Source organism: Terrapene carolina, unplaced genomic scaffold (assembly GCF_002925995.2).
Source record: "Terrapene carolina triunguis isolate 2854851 unplaced genomic scaffold, T_m_triunguis-2.0 Scaffold310, whole genome shotgun sequence".
Taxonomy (NCBI): domain Eukaryota; kingdom Metazoa; phylum Chordata; order Testudines; family Emydidae; genus Terrapene; species Terrapene triunguis.
Window position 1 is genome coordinate 599,373 of NW_020664661.1, and position 20,649 is coordinate 620,021.

The 20,649-nt window shown below is 46.7% G+C and overlaps 1 protein-coding gene across 1 annotated transcript in view; it reads left to right on the plus strand.

Annotated features, from left to right (window-relative positions):
- The window catches only part of FANCD2 (FA complementation group D2), a 177,697-nt gene that overhangs the window by 23,308 nt on the left and 133,740 nt on the right, over positions 1-20,649 (plus strand). Inside the window, 8 exon segments of the mRNA XM_026657769.2 lie at positions 1,483-1,535; positions 3,149-3,227; positions 5,859-5,983; positions 10,966-11,053; positions 13,742-13,846; positions 16,204-16,304; positions 16,933-17,041; positions 18,656-18,691. Coding sequence (XP_026513554.1) covers positions 1,483-1,535; positions 3,149-3,227; positions 5,859-5,983; positions 10,966-11,053; positions 13,742-13,846; positions 16,204-16,304; positions 16,933-17,041; positions 18,656-18,691 — 696 coding nt within the window.

Here is a 20,649-nt window from a genome sequence, read left to right on the forward strand (position 1 = left end):
CTCCCTTCCATGCAGAGTGCGGCTGCTGATTGGGCGGCTAGGCTGATTGACCCACTCCCATTGGCCTCCAGCAGCCAGAGCCCTCCCCTGCTCCCCCCTCCTTCTGTCTGCAGCCCTGTGTAACACACAAACCGACCCACCGGGCAGCGTGTTTTGCAAACACGTGGAGCCAGAATGGTAAGGGGAGTCCGGGGGGGGCAGTCATGGAGTGGGGGAGTGTTGGATGGGTCCCTGGCCTCCACCTGGCACCCTCCCGGCACGTTCCCCCCCCGTGGGCTCCCCTCCCGCCTGCTTGTACTGCCAGAGCCAGCAGCAACTGCTGTCTGCTGCCCCCGGGTCCTAGCGTCCCCTATCCACTAATGGGAAGACAGGCTGCCCTTACCCTGCCCTTCCACCCTAGCCCTGAGCCTCTCCAACTCCCCAAACTCCTCAGCCCCAGCCCTCATCCCCCTGCACCCTAATCCTCTGCCCCAGCCCTGAGCCTCCTCCTGCATCATGAACCCCTCATCCTCAGACCCACAGCCCTCACCCCTGCATCCCCTCCTATCCCCAAACTCCCTCCCAAAGCCTGCACCCCCTCCCTTTGCACCGCCTCCCACCCCCAAACTCCATCCCAGAGCCTGCACCCCTCAACCCCTCCTGCACACCCACCCCCTGCCCCAGCCTGGAGCCTGCACCCAGCACCCAAACTCTATCCCAGAGCCTGCACCCCTCCTGCACCCTAATCCCCAGCCCAGGACCTGCACCCCAGACCTCCTCCTCTCACCCAACCCCCCTCCCAGAGCCTTAGGCAGGTGCGGGGGGGGGGTTCTGGGCAGCACCAAAATTTCTACAACCCTGCCACCCATGTGAGTGGATAAGGGTCGGGGCAGTCAGGGGACAGGTAGGGTCCTAGGGGTGGGGGGTTCTCAGCAGGGGGCAGTCAGGGGACAAGAAGCAGGGGGGGTTGAGGTTCTGAGGGGGGCAGTCAGGGGGTGGGAAGTGGGAGGGAGTGGATGGGGGCGGGGCTAGGGCGAGGCTTCCCCCCCCCCCCCCGTGTCCTCTTTTTTGATTGTGGAAATATGGTAACCCTACACATGCGTTTTTTTTAACTAATTTTCATTGCCACTCCTGAGTTATTTTGCTTGATACTTTAAACCTAACAAGCAAGTGGCCCTGCTTATGTGTATTTGTTCCTGTAGGTGAGAGGTGAATAGGCTCCACAGTCTCTGTGACTCTGGTCTAGGGGTGCACCTAACTACCAAGGTTTTCCACTTTGCAGGAATCTTCCTCTGGTTTGCATGCTGTGTGTGTTCTGTCTGTGCTCGTGAGAGGAGAATTCCAATGAGCAAAGTTTCTTGTTCATGCTTTTGGGTCCCTTATACTCTGTGTGCATGCAGTGCCAAGGCACTGGGCCCAGTGCTGAATGGGGCCTCTGAGCACTAGCACAGTCTAAAAAAAAAATCATCAGCATAATACTGCCTTTTTCCTTTTCTGTTTTAGCCTGCTGTTATAACATTGTTATTGGAGAAGCTCCCTGAATTCTTTTTTGACACGTGAGTGCCTTAATATCTTCTCTCTGAGCTGAACTGAAACCTTGTCTGTTGAGTGTGATCCCAGGTGTTTGCTTTTAATCAATGACTAAAGTTTAACCAAAATGACCCTATTTACATATATGGGAAAACACTGAAACTGAGGAAGGGAGAGTACAATGTACTATACAGTACTCAGAGCTCAAGATAATTGGGCAGCATATAGTACAGGACAAGCCTAAAGATGGGGAATTCCCCCTGATGTGGTGTGCATTCACTGGCTCTTGGTGCTTACATTGGGTATATTGCCCAGTACAAGACTAAAGGCAGAGGCACTATGGGAGTGGAATTAAAAGGTGTCCCAGCAGAGTCCAGAGTACAACAATGACTTTTACATCTGCAAGAACTGAGATCCCTTTCAGCAATTCACTTCAAAAACTCCAAATTCCCTTGTACTGTGCGACTCAGGAACTCCGCAGCAAATACTCCCCACTCTTACATAGCTCAGGAATATGTAACTTTTTACAACAATGTGATTTTAATTTTCAGGTTTCCTTTTTTTCTTATTTCACACTCCTAGAAAAACAAAAACAAAACTACAAATGCCCTCCCTCCCCCCACCAACCACAACTAGAAAATTCCCCTTCAAAAATGTAATTAAACTTATATTTAAAGTTGCTCTCATACAAGCTACAAAACAAGGTGGAGAAAAAGGTTTTGAAAATATGGAAATGATCAGTTAAACGAAATGATATTAATATTCCATTAACATTTATTAATGAACATATTAATGTAAAAATTGTTTCTTACACATGTTTACAATATCCTTAACTCTGACCTGCAATATATACTTACAAACTCTGTTAATGTTTACATGGGCTAAACATATTTATTTCTAGCCTGGATTCTTCTGTAGTGTGGGCAGAGCTTTAGAACTCTCTTCACTAATCCAGTTTTGAAGCTATTTGTGACATTTGTGGATAAAGGAGGCCTGAAGCTAAGTCACACTGAGTGTTCATTTGCATGCCAGAATGCTTGTGGTACTGAGGCTCGATCTCGGGTGACACACTGATAACCGTTGGTTTCTGGATGCTTAGGAAGTGAGAACTGAATGGTTTGCCCTACTTTGTACTGAAATCTGCAGTGGTTGTAAATGAAATTTTGCAGGTAGCTAATCCATGAAGGCCTGCTAATCTGCATAGTTTTGAACATATTTAGCAGAAATTCCTTTACTAACTGAGAGCTAGCAGTGGGAGGCTCTGCTGCAGTTTTGCATTTTTCACAGTTGCACTTTTCTCTCCCCTTGCCCTTTATTTTGGTAAATACATGATATTTCTCTTTCTAGCTGAATTTGCCTTGCATACTTTCATTCAGTCCATGGGCACCACATCATTACTAGTTTAATATTTAAAACAAAAAACAATTCCTCTAGCTGAATGCTATTGTTTCAAAGTCTAGCACAATGGTGGGTAACCATGTATCAGGAAAATAATGAATCTGGAGAAAAATGGACAGTCATTCTACATTGTTTCCAGCTTTGGCTTCTCTAACAGTCTTGCTTAACAGTGAGACTGGTGTTGGCTCTGCCGGTAGGATAACTTCAACTGACTTGTATTTCACTTGTTCTGATGTTTCAGTGTGGGCACCTTTGGAACCAATTTCCCCCGGCTTATTGTCAATCAGTTTAAATGGCTTGACAAAATACTTGACAGCAAGGTAAGTACTAATGGTGCAGTCAGCAATATGTTTTCTACATTTAGTTCTTTGAGCATCCTCAGATGGGATGAGAGAACTATTTTGCTTGTAGGGGATAACAAGCACATACTGAAAAAGTATGGGAGGGGTCAAGCAACCAAAACATGTTGAAAACCTCCGGCTTTCTTTTTTAATATTATATTCAAACTATTTATGACAATGGCCATTATGGATCTTAGGATTTGACCCACAGATCTTAATATGTTGGCTGATAGAAATTTTGATGATAATGATGAAGTGGAATAGCATGTCTCCCTCCCAAAGCAGAGGGCCAAAGGAGAATCTAGGGAATAAAGAGGACTGGACAAAAAGTCTAGTCCACAAAGTTAGGACAGTTAGATGTAGGGAAATGCCCTGTAAATTATGTGGTTTCTTAGCTGAATCTTTATGAAGTTTCAGATGAACAATATATAAAGTTCCAATCTATTAAAGTTTGTTCTCCAGTACTAATTTATTTTATCCAAATGCTTGACATCTTGTTCTTGTAAAGCATGATGTCATGATGCACTGTCCCAGTATGAAGATGTGTTAACACCACAGATATTGGGGAAATTTTTAATACCCCACATGTGTAAGTTGTGGAATGCAGAACAGCCCCATCTAATGCAAATCGTAAACATTTGAATGGCAGAGAACACTAGATATAGAAGAGATGAGGATTTAAGTGAGGGTTAAAGTGATTTCAATGCATCCGCATCTATCTTAGGTGTTTGCCCTGATTTAACCAGATTAAAGACAGTTTAGTTGAACCAGTGCAGCTGTTCTAATGCAGGCCAAACCTTAATATGTATAGACTAAGGATTTAATCCTGTAGTCCTTGTGACAGTAGTCTAATTAAAGTCCGGGGTGAAATGCTTGTCCCATTGAAGTCAGTGGCAACACTCCCCATGACTTCAGTGGGGCCAGGATTTCCCCCAAAGTAAGTAAGGGTACAGGCTCAGGCATCAAATTATTGGAGTTGTTATTGTGGGTCAATGAGCGTAAATAGTGGGGAAGGTATAAGTATGGAGCCACTATGATCATGCTGAAGATATCTTTGACCATTAAATGTCTTGCAGTGTTTCTTGAATGTAGGAGAAAATGTAGAGTAGTGGATGTCAGGAAGGAACATGTCCCACTCCCTGCTACCCCCACAGCAAAGACAAGATCACCTGCTGGCAAGAGGCCCTTTAGATTTGCAGGCACAGTTGCCTGACACCTAAAAATAAGGACTTTTTTATTTTCCTTATTTCCTCCTGACAGACCATTCAGATTGTAGCCTGAGGACTTCGAATGTTAGCTGTGCATTTGAAACACCCAGTCAGGAGTCTGTACTGGAGTTAGCGCCTGACGTAACTCCCAATGAAATAAGTGACAGACCTCCCATTGACTTCAATGGGAGTCAGGGGCATATTGACTTGTCTCATTTAAAGAGCCTTGATTTAAGGCCTGGTCTGCTCTTAAAACTTGGGTTGATGTAGCCAAGGTGCTCAGAGGTATGAAAATTCCATACTGACCTAACCCCCAGTGTAGACGCAGCTAGCCTGATGGAAGAATGCTTCCATTAACCTAGCTACCATCGCTTAGGAAGGTGGAGTTCTTGCAGCAATGGAAAAACTCCTTCCATTGCTGTGGTCTGTGTTTGCACTACAGGCTTACAGCAGCATAGCTATGGCGCCATACCTATGCCGCCAAGTGCCTATAGTGTAGACATGGCCTAAGTTGTTTTGAACTGAAGAACTTCATAGTTGTTTAACTGCCTGGCCTTGTTACTGAAAAGAATGGATGTCAGTGAACCTGAAGAGCTAACTGGATTTAACAGTTCCATCAGCACGTTTGAGAACTGCCGCTTAGATGGCCAAGAGGTAGATGAGGAGGAGGATGAAGGAGTCTGGTAGAGAATTAGAGATGGATTCCGTATAATTGTTCTTGCTTTCTGTGTTCTCTGCTTCCTTTTTCTGTTTCTTTTTTTTTTTATCAGTCTGTCTCTGTTGATTACTCAGTACTCAACTACCATTACAAATAAGAGAGCAACTGTCCCATAGTGGTTTGAATGAAAGAGGGTTGCTGTCCATTGTAAAGGCTTGGTTATTTTTATCTTCCAATCTCCTTTGCCCAGCAAAGTAATTGGGGTTTTAACAGCAAAATATGCAGTGCTTTAAAAATCACAGTGTGATTTAAATTGTCATTTGGCTTAGTGGAGAAGGCACTGGACTGGGACTTAGGAGATCTAGGTTTTGTTCCCAGCTCTGCCATTGGCCTGCAGGGTTATTATGGGCAAGTCACTTCACCTCCCTGGGCCTCAGTTTCCCCATCTGAAAAAAAGGGGACAATGACCTCCTTTGTAAAGTGCTTTGAGATCTACTGATGAAAAGTGCTAGGTATAATTATTATTTAAATGTGGTCAATCAAGAGGACAGTGATTATGGGTTTGTCCAGTATAAGTATAGAGAAATGACTTCATTAAGGACATTGTGTTTATAATGTCATCATTGCTGTGAAAATGTGCTGGGTTTTTGCTGGTGGTTAGTGAGAAGGCCATGTTCCTTTTTAATTTGCTGTGGTGGTGGTGGTGATGAAATTGTCATATCCCAATGTTTCCCTCTTCTGCAGGATCTCGTCATGAAATTAATGCAGATGGTTAGTGTTTCTCCGGCGCCAATCCAGCATGACATTATTACCAGCTTGCCAGAGATCCTGGAGGATTCCCAGCAAAGTGAAGTTGCCAGAGAGGTTAGGTAAGGCTGACACTCATGCTGTCTCTTAATCCTCTTCCTTGTGTATGCTTTACTCCCAGCTACGCAGTGCACCAGAAGTGAGATATGTCTTTATCAAAGTGTGAACTCCACTTTGTTTTGTATCTTCCATTTTGGTGTAGGACATCCATTTTGTTGTAGGGGCTGAGCTTATGTCTAATCTTGCCCTGGGGCAGGTTATTATGCTGTATCGCAGACACTGCCTTGCTCAAGAAGGGTGTGAGACAGCTATCTGAGTGACTATGTCAGATGGGGGGCATTTCCAGGTCCCAGCCCCATGTCTCTGCACAAACACTAATCCTCCCTCCTGTGGGGTCAGTTAACTCCCTAGATTAGGCACCATGGTCAACAATAGAACAACATTTTTTCTAACTCAGGCAAAGCCAGGAGTAGATCCAGCTCAGGCTTTCTGGCAGGAGTTACACAGACTCCCTTATCCCGATACAGCACCCCCAAACCTAACTAGGCACATGCCCAGACTCCCTGCCCCCCACCAATGCAAGCCCTGCTTGGGTCAGTCCAACTTGTCCGTGCACTCTGATGCTGGTGTGTGCTGTGAGCTCAAACTGCTGGGTCTTGCTGTGCTATCTCAGCAGTCCTGTTGTCTCCAGGCTGTGTGTCTGTAAGAGTCCCCATTTTGCAAGCACCAGTGCAGTAGCTGGCTCTCCTCCAAGCAACTCCTAGTTCAGACTCTGTACCCATGTGCTCTGGTGTCTCCCTGCCCCAGGCGGTCCATAGTTAATTCTGTGTCCTTGTTCTGGAGTGGCACTCCCCCACTCCCTCAGCCAGTCAGTTTCCTCAGAATAGCAGGAGGTTTGGGGGTGGAGGGGTGGGAACAGCGATGGGAAGGGGTTCTACCCAGCCCCACAACTATGACTGAGAAACAATCACAGAGCAATTTAGGGTCATCAGCTCTAATGTGTGTTAAATACTGGATCATCCACATGGAACAATGGACTGTCTACATCAGGGGTCTCAAACACGTGGCCCGCCAAGCTCCCCCCGCCCGCACGCCCCCCCCCCACCCCTCTGCCTACCCCCGCTCCCTGAAGCGGCTGGAACTATGTCCCTGCAGCCCCGGGCTGGGGGGCGGGGGGAGGAGGGAGGAAGTAGAGGGCTCCATGCTCTCGCTTCCAGGCACTGCCCCCTGCAGCTCCCATTGGCCGGGAACGGGGAACCGCAGGGAACCCCCACCCCCGGGACTCTGGCTGCTTCCTGGAGCGGCGGGGCCAGGTGGCCACGGTGCATGGTGCCGGAGCCCGCACCCCGCATCCCAACCCCCTGTCTGGAGCCCCCTGCCAAATCCCACACCCTCCCGCACCCCAACTCCCTGCCCTGAGCCCCCTGCCGCATCCTTCACACCGACCCCCTGCCGCACCCCTCACCCCTCCTGCACCCCACACCCCAATTCCCTGCCCTGAGCCCCCTGCCGTACCCTGCACACTCCTGCACCTCAACTCCCTGCCCTGAGCCCCCATCACACCCCGCACTCCTCCTGCACCCCAACCCCCTGTCCGGAGCCCCCTGCCACATCCCACACCCTCCCGCACCCCAACTCCCTGCCCTGAGCCACCTGCCACACCCTGCACCCCAATCCCCTGCTGTACCCCTCACCCCCCTGCACCCCACACCCCAATTCCCTGCCCTGAGCCCCCTGCCGTACCCTGCACACCTCCTGCACCTCAACTCCCTGCCCTGAGCCCCCATCACACCCCGCATCCCTCCTGCACCCCCTGGGGGCCGGGAGGGGGCAGAGTTGGGGTGAGGACTTCAGGGAAGGGGTTGGAATGGGGACAGGGAAGGGGCGGGAAGAGGTGGGGCAGGGGCGGGGCCTCATGGAAGGGGTGGAGTGGGGGCGGGGCTGGGGGCAGCAAGGGGTGGGTGTCAGTGATGCGGCCCTCGGGCCAATGCACTAGTCCTCATGCGGCCCTAGTGGTCATTTGAGTTTGAGACCCCTGGTCTACATCAATGCCTAATTGTGGGGGGGAAAGGGGCTGGAGTTTCTCAGCCTGAGCACATGGCAGAAAGCGGTTAGAGACTATGGGTATGTCTACACTAGAAATGTAAGTCGACCTATATTAGGTGCATGTCCACACTGCCCTCCTTGGGTCAGTGGTGCACATCCTCACCAGGAGTGCTTCCACTGACTTAAGAGGGGCAGTAGAGCCTGGTCTCTCAGCTCCGCAGGCAGCTCCCTGTCCAGAGCCTGGCTGCTCCACAGACTCTCGGGCTCCCAGTGGGCTGTCTCTCTCCTCCCTCTCCTCCCACCCCCCATTCCCTACTGGGAGCGGGGGAAGTCACGTGAGGCTTCCTGCCTCCCCAGCTCCCAGATGGGAGCAGGGTCCATTCTTGCCCTAGCTCTCAGCCGGGAGAGGGGTCCAGCTGTCCAGCTCTCCAGGGGAGCTGGAGGCAGCTGGACTTTAGCTGCCCTGCTTTCTTGTCAATTTCACGGCTCCTGCCATGAAATTGACAAGACAACCAACAACTGATGTAAGTAATGCAGTGTCTACACAGATATTGTGTTGCCCTAACTACACCAGCATAGGCCTTACGCCTCTCGTGGAGGTGAAGTTATTATGTCGGTGGATTGGGGTACTTTCATCAGCAGGAGCAAGGCTATAGTGTACACACTGACATAATTAGGTTGACGTAAGCTGCCTTAGGTCAACCTAACTGTATAGTATAGATCAGCCCTATATTTAAGGGGGGGGGCTCTCTGCGAAGGTGGGCTGGCCACCGCAACATGTAAGCAGAATGGGCTGGAGAGAGAGAAGGCAGGAGGAGCTCTGCCTAGACTGAAACACTGGCAAGACTCTGGACTCATAAAAGGCGTGAGATCAGACTAAGGGGAGGGTGCGTTTTAGGACGTTGTTTTTAAAGATCTATAACACTCTAATACGTTCTAAGAGTAAAAGGACTATAGTTAAAAACATCCTTTGCTAAATCTATCTTTCCTGCCATCTTCTTGAAGGGATTGAATTAGAAGCCAGTGTGCCAGCAATCAGGTGGAATTCAGGGGGTGCATGTCAAAGCAATTGCAGGGCTTGGGTGATCTGAGGCATTGGTTTTGGGGACTAGTGTGGTTGGACTGTCATCCCATGATCTAAGGAAGGGCTCAGACAAAAGGTCTGTGCCTGGGGGTGTGCTCTAGAGACTCAGCGCCAGAAACAGTGACTAGACAGGGGGCTTAGAAGCACAAGGGGCTCATGCGTGGGTCTCTTACTGCAGACTGGTGACTGTCCAGAAGAGAGCACTGGGACAGGTTGTACCAACACGTGGTAGTTAATGTATTAGCTAAAGCATGTTAAACATACACCTTTTTTCCTAGTAAAAACATGGCCTTAGACTAAGTTTTTGTGGGCAGTGACTGTCTTTTATCTCCGTATAATGCCTAGCACAATGGACACCTGGGGCCTCTAGGTGCTACTGCAATAAAAATAATTCATAATAATAATTAAATATCATGTAATAATGTGTATGTACAAGGTGGCAGAATTAAGTTTGCACAGGCAACTTTTGGCTGCTTGGCTGAGTAACCTTAACATTCTTTTAGTGCTGGGTGGTTTTTTGTATGTAATTTCATATGTGTTTTTTAAAAAGAAACTGAAAAAACAGAAATTCCATCATATGGATTCATACTGACCCCTGCTTGGGTCATCAGCAGATTTTGAACCAAGCACCTTTAGGGCCACAGCACAGATTTTTACTACTTAAGCTAAAGGAATAGATGGTAACAGCTTAATACTGTTAACACTTATGTGGACCAACCACCAGCGGGAACACAACATGCACTTTGCAAGTTGCATAGTATCTTACATAATTGTCTACAAGACAGCAGAGTAATGTTGGGATCAAGATTTGTGAAGTCTTTTCCTGGCTCTGGAGGGCAGTGAGTTTACTGGTTACAGAGAGCACTATTAATGACCTTGTGCCACCACTCAGTGAAATATGGGCAATAATACTTGCCTGCCTCTTACTGTGTTTATTGGAAAAGTCCTCACGCCCCTGTAACAGGCTGTGAAATTCAATACGTTATTAACACCAGTCAGTGGAAGGTGGCTCCCTGCTCAGTGCACTTTCCCCACAAGCCAAAGGGAAAGATGCTGTTGTTGTGCTTGTGTCCTGTCTGGGACCATGTCTGCACTACGGGGCCTATACCGGCATAGCTATGCATAACCTCACAGCGTAGATGCAGCCTGCACTGACAGAAGGGGCTTTTCTGTCTGTGTAGGAACACCACTTCCCCAAAGTGTTCTGTCGACCTCCCAGCATTTACACTGGGGGTTAGGTCAACTCCTATTTTGCTTAGGAGTGTGGATTTTTCACAACCGTGAGCGATATAGCTATGTCAACCTTGATTTTAAGTGTCGGCCAGGCCTGGTGCTCTAATTCTGGGTCTGCGATGTAGGAGGCTGGGCCTGAGAGCATGACTGGGGCATGTGGAAGGTCAGTGGGACCAGAGCATGCTCAGTAACATGGAATGTTCAGAAATTTTAAGAACAAAGCCTCTAACAAATCTCTACTGAGCATGGGCAAATGGGCGATTTTCAGGGCTTTATAATTTGGCCAAATCTGGGTGGATTTTTATGGGGCCGTAAAAGGCATCTCACTGACCCCAGGACCAGTCCTTGCCAAATTTCAAGTCCTTGCTCCACCTGAAAACTGAGGCTTATACTGGAAAGTGCTAGGCATTGCTCCCAGTCCTGCCCAAAATAACAATGAGAAATAGTAAACTTTACTCCTCTTCATGTCCACTTAAGTTATAGTGATCCCAAATTCATTGTGTTCAGAGAGAAGCAATTTTTTCCAGAGTAACCATTTTCTATAGTGCCTCTGGCATATATTTGTCACTGTTGCAGAGATTCTGGAGTGAGTGGAGAAACTGCTGACATTTTATAATTGCATAATTCCACTTAATAAAAAACTTTTATTTATTTGTCTGCAATCTTCTTCTTGTGTATCAGCCAGCTGTTAAAACGGGACAATCGCCTAACTGTTCCGATCCTGGATGCCCTTTCCAGTTTGGATCTTGACGCAGGACTTTTGGCTGAGGTAAGAGATTCTCTACTAAACAGAAGCATAAATATTAGAGCTGCTCTGATCATTCCAAGTGTTGTGTTAAAACCAGCTCCTTTGAGTCTTTCTGTGCCAGCCAAAGTGGGAAAGGTGGCAGGAATGTCATTTGAATCTATAAGCCTATTATATAAAATTGTTCTTGAGAGAAAGCAGTGAATTGAGGATGACTTGTATGAGATTTTCTGGCTATAATGCAGTGGTGTGTTCTCAGAGGATGTGCCATCCTCAGTTAGCAACTGTTTATGCCCTGAAACATAAGGGCTTATTTCCCTTATTGTTTTTACCCTGTCTATTGTAAATGGATGTTCTCATTATACATGTACATTTCTAACCCTTTAAATCCTATTAAACTCTTGGCCTCAGTGATATTATTGTGATACCTAGTACCACAGATTGTGTTATTTTTTAAAAAATATTCTATTATCCATCTTAAATTTGTTGCCCTTCAATTTCATTGACTGTCCCCTTGATCTTGTATGATGAGAAATGGTAAATAGGAGCACACAATTTATCTTCATTATTTTGTGTCACTCTACGATGTCCCTTCTGAACGAAACACTCCGTCTTTTCAGGCTGTTCTCATATGGAATTCGCTTCAGCTTCTGATAATTTCTGTTGCCCATCTCCAAAACCCTTGTTATCTCTGCTATTTAGTTTTTGACATGTGGAGACCAGAATAGAATCCAGTATTCTAGGTGAGAGCATCCCACTGATTTGTATAACATCCCATATTCTTCTCTAGCCCCTTCCTTTGCATCCAAACATCTTGTTTGTTTTATTGGCCATCACTGACATTGATCAGCAGTTTTCACTGAGCTGTTTACAAGAATTCTCAGGTGTCTTTTCTTGAGTGGCTCCAGTCAATTTAGAATCCAGCAACATATTAGTATTCAGAATATCCCTTCCAATGTGTATTACTTTGCACTTGTCAGCACTGAATATCATTGGCAATCATGTTGCCCATTCCCTTACCTTGCCATGATGGTGTTGCCCTACTCCCTGCGAAGTTCCTCGCTATCTTTTCCAGCTTTGCCTATTCTAAATAATTTTTTTTATAGATTCATAGATTCCAAGGCCAGAAGAGACTATAGTGATCATCTAATCTGACCTCCTGTATAACACAGGCCAGAGAACTTCTCCAAAATATTTCCTAGAGTAGATCTTTTAGAAAATCATCCAATTTTGATTTAAAAATTGTCAGTGATGGTAAATCCTCCCCAACCATTGGGAATGATTTTTCATCATTTGCAAATGTTGCCACTTCATAGTTCACCACTTTTTTCTGGGGATTTTTATTAAATATCACCAGTCTCTGTTCAGAACCACTGGCCACCTTTCCCCATTATGGAAATTCCACTGTGCATCTCAAGTTAAAAAGAGAGAAAGGTCTGTGTCATGGGGTGTATAGAACCCATGCTGGCCTGATAACCAAGAAATTAAAGCAATAACTGCCTGTCAGTGCTGATTGGCAGCCTCACAGCAGCTGGGGGAGAAAAAGAGCTGAGAAGCAGAAGTGTGGGGTGGCTGCCAGAGGAGCAAGCAGGCCAGAGAAAGAGGGTCCTGCCAGCAAGCTGGCGAGAAGCCTCCCCAGACTGACAACAGCCCAAAGAATGGACGACCAGAGCCACGGGCCGCAGAAGCCTACAGAGCCAATGGAAGTAGGAAGGAGCTCAGAGTATTGCAGGAAAACTGTTAAGGACTGATTCTGCCTGCCTGCCTGGGTTAAGGGTCCTGAGCTGGAATCTAGTGGAGTGGGTGTGCCTGAGTTCCCCTACCAACCCCTTAACAGAGACTTAAAAGCCAAAGGGGGTTCCAGGCCTCTTTAGGAAAGGACCAGATAACCCCTGCCAACCATAAGGGGAAGCCCGTACACCCCAGTGGGACAGAAATTAATGTCCTTGCCTCCAGAAGGACTATGGAGACCCAGACCAGAAGGGCAGACTAACTGCCCTGTCGATCTGAAACGATTGCGCAATGCCCTGTCTAACCAAAGGGTGACACTACTGCACGGGGCACCAGCTCACAGTCTGTAAACAGGCTTGTGGGCTGCCTTTCGGAGATGCTGCTGCACATGGAGGCAAAGGAACCAGAGAGGACAGTTTATATCTATATTGATGACCTCTGCTGCTTGTCTGACTTTGGATGTTTAAAGGGACCCCACTGTGGATCATGATTTCTTGGAAAGCGGCTGAGGGAGATTCAGTAACTCGGCACTGGGCTTAGTCTCTGTGTTTTTGTTTTGTCTTTTATTAATACTGAATGCTGTTGAAGAAGACACAAGTGGCACCATTCTGCAACCCCCTCTCAGAATGAATCCCTGCTGATATAGCATCAGTCATGTCTCTGCTGACTGGCAGTCATTTTTATGAGGTGTCACCTCATTGTCAAGGCAGCACCTACAAGATAACTGTACAGCAAGGTGAAAATGTAGAATGGAGGTGAGGTACAAAGGCTTCTCCCAGCCAGAGCCTATGTACGTGCTGAAATGGTACAATTCTCATGTTCAGGTTGCTTCTGAGCACAATGCAGGTTGTTTGTTTGAGTGTATTAAAGACTATTTTATTATTTACATGGCCCCAAAGGGGTGCTAGTGCTCTAGAATAAACTTTACATCCCCCTGGCACCCCAGTCTTACAGATGACACAATATTGCTCTTCCCTTTAGGTGCGGCAGTCTGCTATGATCATTGTGCCTGCTGTAAAATTGGAAGATTTGCCTGTAGTAATCAAATTCATTCTACATAACATCAAAGCTGTGGATGCAGTAGAGGTACAGTATTTACTCTGTCACAGAGAGGAGATGTACAAATGAGTATTCTTTAGGAACACAGGAATGGCCATGCTGGTATAAACCTATGGGCAACATAGTCCAGTGTCCAGCTTGGCAGAGATCAATGCCTGATTCTTCAGGAGAAGGTGAAATACTCTAATAATACTCCACATTACTAATTACTAAACCCCAAAAGGAATTTATTCCTGACCCCCATTGTTGATTCACTTCTGCCCTGAAGCATGAGGATTAAGAGCCCCTCCTGTGCTCTGGTTATTTTTCAAGACCCTTTGTTGTCATTTGTTATTTAAAATACGTTTTGCAGAAAGTGACAGGAATTTTCTTTAAAGGGCCTTTCCATGAAATTCAAGTGTGGTGGACTTACCATCCTGCGCCCCTCTTTCTGTCTCTTTTGCCCCAGGCCCTTTAAATTTCCCTGGTCCAGCTCCAGCTAGGCTGACTGCAAAAGTCTTTCAAAATAAAATTACCTCAAACACAAAACCTTGGTAACTATAGTCCTTCCTCCCAGTGTTGTTCAGGAGGGTTGTTTTCCATTCCTCTTCCACAGCCTTGGAAAGGGACTGTGGGTCACCCCTTTCCCTCCTGGGGCTGATGGTCCCTGGCAAACAGTTCCTCTCTATTTTCCCCTTTCACCATGAGAACAGGGAACTTTTAGTGCTATCTCCCCCTCTTCTCCCCCCCCCCCCCCCCCCCAATGGTTTTTGTCTCGATTGGTTAGATGATTGATTGGGAGAGGAGCCTTGCCCCACCCTACACTGAAAGGCTGTTGGCTCTGGGCCCTTAAAGAAACAGTCATCTCTTTTCCCTTGGGCCATTTCCCCCATGTCTGCCCCTTCTGTCCCCAGGATCATCATTTGGTTGAGACTGTTTGGAAGGGGTAACCTGAACCCTATTCCCTCTCACTCCCCCAATTCCTCTTTTCCTCAAAGGACCAGGATGGAGGGTTGTCACTCCCGGGGTGCAGTCTGGGAGCCGCTGGAACTGCTGTGCCCCCTAACAATTCAGTTGGGATGGCCTATCTCACACTGCTCTGCTGGTGACTCAGCCAGCCTCTCCAGGCCCTGTTACACCCAACACAACAGCAGGTGGCACCACACACCCAACTGAGTTACCTGGGTGCTTTACCTAAGCCACTCATGGACAAACACGGGCAACAGCCAACTTCCCAGCTCCCCAGCCTTGCATCCCTACCAGAGTATAAACCCAGAATTATACAGGATCTGTACCATGCAAGCCCATTAATTAATTCACTCTCCTCTCAATGTGGGAAAGACATCCAACAGCGTTTGTTTACCAAGCGGAGATTTTCCCATATACTTCACTCAAAATGCACTGGTTAAGATAAAACATAAAACAAATTTATTAACTACAGAAAGATAGATTTTAAGTGATTATAAGTGATAGCAAACAGACCAAAGCAGACTACCTAGCAAAGAAACAAAAATGCAAGCTAAGCCTAATATACTAGATAGATGGGGTTTGAATTAGCAACTTCTCACCCTGACTGATGATAGAAGCAGGCTTGCAGATTCTTAAGGCACAAGCTGCATCTGCCTTGCAACTTGGGTCCTCCTCCCCCGTTCCAAATCTTTTGTCTTCCAGAGCTTCTTTCAGGAGTTGAGTTGTGGGAGGGTGAAGACAAATTATGATGTCACTCCCCACCTTATATATTCTCTCCATATGGCAGGAACCCTTTATTTCAAGCTAAGTTCCCAGCCCAGTTTGTGGAAAAATACAGGAATTTAGTGTCATGTGGTCTAGTCACATGACCTTGCATGCCTTGCTGAGCCATAGCAGCCATTATTCATAGGCTGTCTGAAGCGTTCCCAGGAAAGCTCACCAGGTGGGGAATAAGCTGCTTCTAAGGCCTATTGTTTCCCTTAATGGCCCATTACCTTGAATAGGCCCTTCACAATCAGCTGTCTAGACTGGAAGCATCTTGCCTAGTGGGTGTCACCCAGGTGTAACCACATGTGAAATACAGATACATAGTCAATATTCATAACTCCAGATACAAAAATTATACATACATACAAATAGGATAATCATATTCAGCAAATTATAACTTTTCCAAAGACACCCCACATGACAGATCTTGCAGAAAATGCATCATATAATTATGTCATAATCATATCATAATCATACCACTATGATGAATATGGGGTGCAGTGTCACAATCAGTGTACCTCGTTACGGACTGTAATATTGTCTCGGGGGATTCTACAGAATTGTCTTTATTTTTCTTCCACCTTTCTCTATCCCTCAAATCTATCCATTGATTTGTACAAATGCTCTAACAAATGTGCCTATCTATTATAAATGACTGTGCTCTGCAGGTGATTTCTGCCCTTCGCAAGAACTTGGATCTGTCGTCATGTATTTTACCTCTGCAGATGCTGTCTTCTCAGAGCAAGCTCAAAAGCCAGCCACAAACGAGGTATTTGCATTGTATCTGCATGATTCTGCTTGGTTTCTGCACAGGAAAGATGGGACAAAAGGACTTTGATTCTAATTTCTGAGACTTCTCAGTTGGGTTTAGTTACATACACTAGCATCATTTGCCCAGTGTGCTATCTCTGCTGGCATCCTCAGTGCTCAGACAGTGTCCCTTCCAGCCAGCATCACTGCAACCACATCCCTGTGTCTGCTGCCATATCCTGTCCAGATGGCACCCTCCACTGTCCCACTGCAGTGTCTCTTCCAGCCAGCACCACACCCTTGCAGCTGTGCTGGCACATCCATTCTGGCTTGTACTGCTGTGATTTCATCCCCCATCACCCTGGCTGGCATTTGCACCCAGGACTAGCACCACTGCCACCTTGTCCCTGTCCCTCTGCCACCACATGATCCCTGTCTGGCACTGCTGCTGCTGCACGCATCTCTTCCTACCTGCCCTGCCTTTATTGTGATTCCAGCCAGCATTGCTTTCACTCCATCCCTACCATCGCCTCCCTTCTAGCAGGTGCTGCTGCAGCTGCTCCTCTTAGCGCTGAGTTGACTGGTACCTTTTATGACAAGACTCACAAAACAGATGAGCAATTCTGTTCCTCTCTGGTTGTTTGCAGTTCCTCCACAAGCCAAGTGAGCAGCAGCCAGAACTGTGTCAAGCTCCTTTTTGATGTGATAAAGTTGGCTGTGAGATTTCAGAAAGGCATTTCTGAAGCTTGGATTAAGGTCAGATTGTGCTCTCCAGGGTTTCTCTGGTTTGTAATGTAATTAGAACATTAACTGTAGATTTCCCCACTTGCAATTGTAGTTTCACAAAACTATCAGGTGTTACACTTTTATCCCTGAAAGTACTGATACTAACCTTTTTCTGTGGTATTGATGCTTTGCACTTTTCAGCTGTAAATCTCAAAGTGCTCTCAAGACTGTGGGTAAGCAGTACAAGCCTCGTTCTACAAAACGAGGACCTGAGTCACTGGTGAAGCCCAAGAGTGTCTTTTAAAATGAGCACTTCTTTGTAAATTTGTGCTTTAGGTTATCTGGGCCTCAGTCGCCTCATCTGTGAAGTGGGGGTAATGATATTGCTGTTCTTCATAAGGATTAGCTTGGTAATTGATGTTTGTAATGCGCTATTGAAATGTCCAGCAGGGACTGATCCTGCAGAGGGGGCAAAGTTCCATTTTTAATGATGGGCTGGGGTATAAATTATGAGCCTGGAATTGGTTTCTTGTTCCCAATTCTTAGTTTGTTTATTCAGGATTTCAGTTGGTTTTTCAAAGGCTGAAGTTGTTTAAGAGTATCCTCAGTCAAACTGTAAATTTGCACATTTATTCATGTGGGAGGATGTAGGAGTGGAGGGAAAGAGCAGATCTTAAAAGAATAACTGCATGAAGTCAGACGTCCTGTGATGTAAGGTGTTCAGATGCGAGTGGAGATGCTACTCAGGATCTGTGCAAGAATGAGGGAAAAACTGAGGAATCATAGAAGAAATTTGAGGAAAATATACTGTGCTGCGTGCCTTCTTTCCCTTCCCTGTGCCTAGAATACTTCCTGCTGGCTGCATTCAGCCATACCAGAGTGTTAGACACACTTTGAGAAAGTGAGGAACTTTCAGCCTATCTTGCAGTTTGAATGTTCTGTTTATCTGGCAGTTTCTTTCCCCCAAAATAGTGTGCCCACCCATCTGAGCCACCCTCACTGGATCAAATTTTACATGGTGTGGTGACTAGAATTTTATTTTATTTTTTTTAAGGGAATTGTTCTGTTCCTCAATGAAGACATTATTCTTACTCTGGAAAAATTTCATATGGGGAGGTGGAGGAGGAGGAGCTAGCTTTTAATGAGAGCTCTAGGAACTGCCTCCAGACTCTGCAGTATTTAGTGCAATCCAGTATCCTGGATTGATGGGTTTGCAGAGAAGAGAAACTGACAGGTGCAATATTTCTTTTGCTATCTGCCTGGCCAGTCTGGTCATTTCCATTGTGTAGGATGTGTGCGTTTTGAAGTCCGTTATTACTGTACGCTATTCATAGAATCCTAGGACTGAAAGTCACCTCAAGAGGTCATCTAGTTCAGTCTCCTGCACTCATGGCAGGACTAGGTATTATCTAGACCATCCCCGATAGGTGTTTGTCTAACCTGCTCTTAAAAATCTCCAATGATGGAGATTCCACAACCTCCCTAGGCAATTTATTCCAGTGCTTAACCACCCTGATAGGAAGTTTTTCCTAATGTCCAACCTAAACCTCCCTTGCTGCAGTTTAAGCCCATTGCTTCTTGTCCTGTCTTCAGAGGTTAAGAAGAACAATATTGTAACTGTTTGTTTATTTCTTTCCTCCTTAGGCTATTGAGAACACTGTCTCTGTGTCTGACCATAAGGTAATGCCTCTTTTGACTCTTCCTGTGCTGTAGCTGTTATGTGTTATGAGCTTCTGTCTTGGACACACATTAGCAAGGGCACTTGCTTTGTCCACAGCAACAGGATTGGAGGTTTTGCTATGGAGATCAGGAGATCAAGAGATCTTGTGGGTCTCCATGCATTTGTTCTCTCCATGGTTTTAACTGGGTTTGCTCTGAATTGTATTTACACCTGAACATTCTTAATAACAAATGCATCCAGCCCAGTCTGAAAGTCATGTGAGAGACGGTTTCTCTGAATCCACCTCCCTCCTCGACCTGTGGTACTAGAGTCTGACCAGTCAGTTAAGTGACTTATTGAGCCCCGAACTTTCTCTGTAGAGCTGATGAAAAATGGATGGTTCTTTTTAGTTTTTATTTTCTTTAGTTTTCTGCAGCCCAGCATCTCCCCCAATTCTGGACATCTCAGCTGCTCTCGTCTCTCTGCAGTGCACAGATGTGGATGAGCATTTTGGCGCCACACGCTTTGGTCACGCCCCCCCCCCCCCCATCCGTGGCAGCAGACAATGGCTGTTCCTTTTGCTCTTGCCCTTGCTCCTTCAATTTTAACTTTTCTGCCTTGTTCTTTGTGCAGTGGGGAGCAGGGTTCTCCCTCCATGAGCCTCCGCTGCAATGTTTCCCTGCTGGCTCCTCTGCTCCTTACAGGCACAGCCAAGCAGCCAAGAGAGCACTGAGTCAAATCCAAACAGTGCTCGATTTGTGAGGCAGCCTTCCCAGGCTCGGCAGACGATGAGTTGCCCCAGCCTTCAGACCCTAATTTTGTTAGGTCCTGGGGCTACGAGTCGGAGAGGCAAGTGGGGTCCCTACCAATGTTCCCTCTAATTTTTTCCATCCATGTGCGGAATGAATTTTGTTACGTGCACCAAATGATCAAGATCATGTGTGGATGTGCACCACCAGTAAGTAGAAACAAAAAACCTAGATATAATAGATATTTTTAAAAAATTACCATAGGAATAATTACTTCAGCCAGGAAAGGTTAGGGATTTTAGAACTCATTACTCAAAGAATTAAATGTAAGTGTAAGAGAGAAATAAAAACGATGAAATGCATAGACCAGTCAAAAAACTCAAATAACAGTACTTTGAAAGAATAAAATTACAGAGAATATATGTGCATTGCAGGAAGTATCAAGAAATAACAACAACAACAATAATAGAAGTATGTGTTGGGAGATGACTGTGAAAGACTGTGTGTGTGTGTGTGTGTGTGTGTGTGAGAGAGAGAGAGAGAGCGAGAGAGACAGAGGCACACAGTGTCTGTGTGTGAGAGAGACATGTGTTGCCCCTTTAAGAACATTGCCCTTTTAAGTAGATCAGCACTCAAAGGAGACAAAGCAGCAGCCACTAGCAAGCTCCCTCCGTCCCACTCCTGAACCCTGTCACCCCCCCCACCCTCGCAGAGATGGGGTAGAGGGGCAAGGAGGGGAAGGGGAGGGGGACACCCTACATCAGCACTCCTCCTCTCCCCGGCTCTGCATAGCAAGCAAGAGGCTCCTGGGAGCAGCTCCAAGGCAGAGGGTAGGCAGGAGCAGCGCGGCAATGGCGGGAGGGGCACCTGAAGTGTGCGTCACTTGATAGACTGCTGGGTGGCCACGCAGCTTAGAGAGAATTTAGGTCCCTATCCACTAACGCAGCTGTGACTCCAACGGGGGAAAAATCGACCAGGAACCCCAGTGCAGAACACGGAGCGGCTCCAGAAGCAAGGAGAACCCTGACCACTTGACTAAGGGAATAAGTTCCAGGGGCCTCTTGCAGAACTAAGAGGGGAGGATTGCAGGGCAACAAGTGTCCTCTGCTTCCCTGCAAGTCGTAAAGTGGGTCCTGAGCACCCTGGGGAAAGAAGCAGGGCTTCTAATCAGCCCCCTCCCTCCTGAGCTGTCCAGGTGGGCCCTGACTAGTTCCCCCTCCTAGGTTCAG